At 35.7% G+C, this 6,446-nt stretch overlaps 1 protein-coding gene across 4 annotated transcripts in view; it reads left to right on the top strand.

Annotated features, from left to right (window-relative positions):
• The window catches only part of LOC143298514 (tetraspanin-33-like), a 35,708-nt gene extending 31,331 nt beyond the window's left edge, over positions 1–4,377 (top strand). For all 4 annotated transcript variants that reach the window (XM_076611365.1, XM_076611381.1, XM_076611390.1 and 1 more), the window contains exon 8: positions 1,771–4,377. In XM_076611365.1, coding sequence (XP_076467480.1) covers positions 1,771–1,842 — 72 coding nt within the window. In that variant the 3' untranslated portion in view covers positions 1,843–4,377. The remainder of the gene's footprint in view (positions 1–1,770) is intronic.
• The last annotated feature ends 2,069 nt before the right edge of the window (positions 4,378–6,446 follow it).

Below are 6,446 nucleotides of genomic sequence, written 5' to 3'. Positions count from 1 at the left end.
GGAAAAAATACAAAAAAATGGGTGGCGCTGTAGTATAGCAACGCGCTCTCCCTGAGGAGAGCAGCCCGAATTTCACACAGAGAAATCTGTTGTGATAAAAAGAAATACAAATACAAATACAAACACACACACACACACACACACACACACACACACACACACACACACACACACATACACACACACACATACTGAAAGTCATGGGCAAACAAGCTCCCTGACAATGATATGCCTGTCTTTGTCTGCCCCAACTGTCAGCGAACATTTCGTGCACAGATTGGACTATTCAGCCATCTGCGCATTCACAGATAGATTCATGAGCATCCTCCCCCCCCCCACCCCCCACCACCACCCTCCCCCCATCCCCCAGCTGGATGACAACGATGGTCATCATCGATCTCAATGGACACACCACCACCACCATGTATGTATGTATATATGTGATGTATATATATATATGTATCCAAATGCGTGTGTATATATATATATGTGTGTGTGTGTGTGTGTATACACACACACACACACACACACACACACACACACACACACACACACACACACACACACACACACACACACACACACACACACACACCTATACCTGCTTGTCTGCGTCCCGTCTTTGTCTGTCTGTCCTTACGGAGTACGTCTTGTGCGGCCAACGAACGTACGCCGGGGCATTGATGTCAAGTAGTGGGGACTCGATCTCTCTCACACACACACATAAACTGCTAGGCTGAGCGTACGTGCGCGTGCGCCATCACTGACTGACACACACTCAGTCGCAGCACTGACGCATGCACACGCGCACGCACACACACAGACACACACAGACACACACACACACACACACACACACACACACACACACACACACACAGAGGCAAGACTGAATCGTGTGCACACAAAACACTCGGACACACATATGCACGCACACGCCGGCGCACATATACACACATGCAATAAAGCAAGAGAGAGAGAGAGCGCGCGCACACACGCACACTAGAAAGAGCGCATGCACGGACACACACGCACACACACGCACATAGCGGCCAGGTCTGGTTTCGGAAGAAACAAAATTAGCTCCCTTGTAGGTTTTTTTTCTTTCTTTCTTTCACTCTGTGCTTGCGTGTATGTACAGACATATGTGTACAGGTACTTTGTACCCCATAATATTATCCTAGTTCTGTGTAGTCGTTGTAAAAAAAAAATTGTAAAAATGTTTTTAAATCAGTTAAACAACTACTTCGTCTGTTTCTGGTCAGGTGCTGGTGGTAGCGAGCATTTTGAACGGGAAATTCAAACTGGATCATGTATTGGAGATCGATATTTCTTTCTTTTTGTGTTTGATATATTTATGACTGTATTAATCTATCTCTTTATTATTTTATCTGTTATTTGGTGGAGGATTTCTGTTTGATGATACTGGTGATTGAAGGCATCCAGTTAAAAGTATTAGTTTTCAAGTCGTTGGTGTTCAGTTTTTTAAATGTCATCATTCAAAAGTAAATGAATCAACAAATATAAAGGTAGGGGAGGTGGAGAATTATGGTGAGTTGTGGTAAATAATATAGATGGATCTTGGAATCAAAGATAAAAAATATTCGAACTAACTAGAAGAACAATCAAAGACAATTATGTATTGGTTCTTTGATTATTTCGTTTGTTTGTTTGTTTTATGTAAGAAAAAGAAAGTTGAGATGTCGTTCATTGCTTGCTTGTTTGTTTAAATGACTGATTATTTTTCTTCTTTTTTTTTTTCTTTTTCAGATGTTTATCATCTGCCTGTCCAGAAACCTGATTGACATGATCAATAAACAGAAGGCCAGATGGAATCGTTAACCTGTGAAAGCCCATTGACAATTGTGATAGTGCTTATTCTTCAGTACAGCCCCCCATCCCCCACACACCAGTCCTATGGTTTCTCTCTTTCTGTCTGTCTGTCTGTCTGTCTCTCTCTCCCTCCCTCCCTCCTCTCTCCTTATGTCTGATTCTGTCTCTGTCTGTCTGTCACTCTCTCTCTCTCTCTCTCTCTCTCTCTATATATATATATATATATATATATATATACATATATATATATATATATATATATATATATATATATATATATATATATATATATATATCACTCACATACTCATTCACTCACACACGCACGCACACACACATACACCAACACCCACACACGAAATGTTGTCCAAACTGCACTAATTCTCTTTCCAGTCTTTCTTCTTATAATGTTTTTTTTTTAGCATGTTTTTTGTTGTTGTTGTTTTTATTTTTTTTGTGGGTGAATGTCCTTGTGTATGATTGTATGCATTTGGATTTGTGTGCATGTGTGTGTGTGTGTGTGTGTGTGTGTGTGTGCACTGGCACACGCGCACGTGTGTGTGTGTGTGTGTGTGTGTGTGTTTGTGTGTTTTATATACATATAAAAAAAGACCCCCTTCCCAGCCCTGCCTGGAATTAATGAATAAATAAATATTACAAACTTAATTAAACACAGCGTGATACTGTCCACAGTCCAACCCACTGCAATGGGTTTGTACAGAGCATTGAATGGTATTGTTCTTTTTTTTTTTTTCTTTTTTTTTGTTGGTTGTGTTTTTGCTTATTTGTTTATTTTCCCGTTTGTTTTCTTTTCTCGAAATTATCACATCGGAGCATGCACGAAGATTACCACGGAGTGGGATGCTGCTAAGCAGACGCAACAACAAATAAATAAACTAAAAACAACGAAACCAAACACCATCGTCAACAACCACTACTATAAGATTATGTTGATTACTGGAAGAATTTCAATCATTTGCCTTCAATACATTTCTTCTATGTGTATTTTGATATATTTTTTTATGTAATTGTTTTATTTCATTTTAAGTTAATGTTTTACACAAACCTAGGTGTGGGCTTTCAAGGCCTATATCTGTTTTTATTTTATGTGATTGTTTTGTTTCATTTTAAGTTAATGTTTTACACAAACCTAGGTGAAGGCTCTCAAGGCTTATATCAGTTTTTATTTTATGTGATAGTTTTGTTTCGTTTTAAGTTAATGTTTTACACTAACCTAGGTGTAGGCTCTCAAGGCCAGACTAGCGCGTTGGTTGTTTTTTGTTTTTTTTGTTTTTTTGCGAAAGTCTGGCATCTGCTTCTCGTCTCTGTCACTCTCTCTCTGAAGCAGATGTGGCGTCGCGTTTATGGTTCAGCTGACACATTTTGACACCTCCTTGAAACTTAAACTGGAAGGAATAATTACCTTCAGTTGTCTTCTTCAGTTTGTTTGATTTTTCATCTAGTTTTTAATTAGATGTTTATTTCTTTTCTTTATTTTTTAGTTGTTTTTTTTTAATTGTTACTAGTTGTATGTTTATCTATTTATGTATTTATTTATCTATTCATTCATTCATTTGATTATTTATTGACATATTAGTTCAGTAGATATTTCCTAGAGTCTGGGACCTTGACAAACTCGGGTACTTTGATCTTGCTGTTGATGTTGTTTGTTTGCTTTTTGTTAAGGTTTTCTCTTTTTTTTTCTTCTTCTTTTTTTTTTAATATAAATTCTTTGAAACTTGTGATGGCAAATACCATCACCTATCAACCTGCCAAGAATACGCGGTGTCTTTTTTTTTTTTTTTTTTTTTTTTAATCGTGCTTGATTATAACTTGTATTAATGGTTTACTCACTGGGAAGTTTGTTGGTGTATTTGTGTGTGCGTTTGTATGTGTTTGCTTAGAAAAATGCGACATTCTGCATTAGCAAATATATCAATGTTCACGCATTGTAAAAATTTTTTATTGTATATAAGTTAGAACAATCCCACGCATGCAAAATTAAGTCTCAATGAACGCCATGTCTTCCAGCCCACAAACAAGTTTAATATATAAAAAGAATAAAATGGATGAAAACAAACGAAATCAGTGCGATGTGTCCTTTAGTCAAACAAACAAACAAACAAAGTAGTGATATGAATTCAGTGCGATGTGCCCAATTCAAATGGTTTGATTTGTGTCATGTGAGTATAAGGATTTTGTCACCCAAAATTATGATCAGAGAAATGGCTCAAAAATGTGGTTCAATGATTTGGGAAACTGTTGGTGTTCATTTGTGTGGATACTTCTCTGATTAGCGTGTGCGTTTGTGTGTGTGTGTGTGTGTGTGTTTGCTTGTGTGCACGCGTGTGTTTTCACGCATTTAATTCCCATTAAGAGATCAGACATTGCTTGATTAATAGACTCCTGATGTATATATACCTACTTAGTATTATTCAATTTTGATCTGATGACATTTTAACTTCAAATTGTTGCTTTGTAAACCTGAACCAGAACAGACAAAATGAAGACACTGTATGCTGCAGTTGTTGGGTTTTGTGGTTACATTTGGCTTTTCGATTCAGTCTTATGACAATTTGTGACGACTCTGTTCAGGTGGTTGTTACACCCAGATGAATACATACAAGACAAGACAATACGTTGTTTTTTTTGTTGTTTTTTTTAATCAAAGAGGGGAATAGAGAAGCAAAGTTATTGCCATTTGTACATCCAGCTCCTACCCTAATATGAGGGACTAAAACAAAAGAAGCAAATGGTAAACTAAAGGTAACCTGAAAGAAAAACAACACATGTATCGCTGCAATCAAACACGACTTAACTCCATTATATTTGATAAATGATCAGTTTACTTGAAATGTAAGTTGAATAAGAAAAAAAAAAAAAAAAACAAAAAAAAACCTACTACATTTCAGGTCTGATCTTTCAACCAAGAGATCGTCATTGTGATCAGATGGACAATACATATCGATTGATTGATTGATTCTTAATAAATGCAGTGCAAAAATAAGATGTGTGTACGCTGTTGTATATCCCTGTGTGTGTGTGTGTGTGTATATATGTATTTTGTGCAGATGGACAGAGGTGGGTGGAAGAAAGTAAAAATGAAATTTATTTGTTGATTAAAAAAATATTTTACTCTGAAATTGAGCGACATGATAAATGTTTCATGAGAGCAATAGATTTTGCTTGGACTTAGCACGTTATATCGGGTTTTTGTTGTTGTTGTTGTTGCTCTTTTTGTTTGTTTACAAAAGCAGAAACACAGAGAAAAACATGTGATAACGTACGAAGCAAGTGTATGTTGTGTGTATATATGTGTGTGTTTGTGCATGTGTGTGCATGTGCATGCGTGTGTGTCTGTGGGTGCACACACACGTGCGATTGTTTGTGTGTGTGTGTTTTGTGTTTGTGTGTGTGCAAGTTTTGTGTGTGTGTGACTGTGTGCATCTGTGTATGTGTGCATGTGTTTATTTGTGTGGATTTGTGTGTGCACGTGGAAGTAATTTACGATGGTGGCTACTGGTCTGTGCAATCTACCTGAAGTTCAACTATAGACAAACACACGCACCACACCAGTTTAACAATCATTAATACTGTCAAAATTTTTTTATTTTTTTAAATTTTTTTTTAAGAATATGTTTATTCATGTCATCAGATTTTCAATACAATAATTAGTACAATACAATTCACACAAATGTTCATATCGTCGACAAAAAAAGTTCTTCTTAAACAATCATGCACATTCCCAGAATGGTTCACCCACACTACATCAGTTTTGATTAAAAAAAACTCCATTCCAAATTTCTCCTTTAAACTCAACAAAATGATTTTTTTTTTTAACCTGAATTTTGCATTGAAGAAATATATAAAAGCACATACTAAAAGATACAACTAAATAATGATAAATATGATTAATGATAAACAAAATAATGAAAAAGTTTAAATTATAGCATTATTCAGTAATGTTTCAACTTGATGAACGTCTATTTCAGATGCACATGCAGACAGTGACAACAGCAACAGCAAAACAAATCATTTCCCTAGTCGTGACCAACTCACATTAAGTAAGTAAATAATAAGAATAAGAATATCAATGAAGAAAATGAACAGATAAATATACTATAATTTGGGCATAAAAAAGGGGGGCAAGAAATAAAGAGAGAAAATGTAATCACTTCACAGAACTTATTTTGTCTATCACAGGCAATGGCAATGACCCATTTTTTTCTATATTTTTTTTTACAAAAAAAACAATTAATGAAATTTACAGAAAGCATGTTTTTTTTCAGCATCATTCAAAAGGACTGCCACTATCACAGGAAACCCGAAAGAAAACTTTCTTTTTCATATCATGTAAGACAAAACAATGCAATTCACAGCAAGTGTATTCTTCAGAGCTGCTCAAAAGCTTCCAATTATGCAGGAATTTTATAAACAATATCAACAGCCAAAAAACATAAAAACACCGCCACCACCACCTACATATAAAAAAAAAAGAACTTATCACAACAAATAAAAGCAACAACAACAATAATGAAAAGAGTGCTGTATTACATAACATCAAAACTGTCTAAACTCCAAAATATGTCATGATCTTCAAACCATTTAATCTG

This window comes from Babylonia areolata, chromosome 2, assembly GCF_041734735.1.
Source record: "Babylonia areolata isolate BAREFJ2019XMU chromosome 2, ASM4173473v1, whole genome shotgun sequence".
Taxonomy (NCBI): Eukaryota; Metazoa; Mollusca; class Gastropoda; order Neogastropoda; family Buccinidae; genus Babylonia; species Babylonia areolata.
Note: the sequence above shows the minus strand (reverse complement) of the source record. Positions and strands in the feature narration are given on the sequence as shown.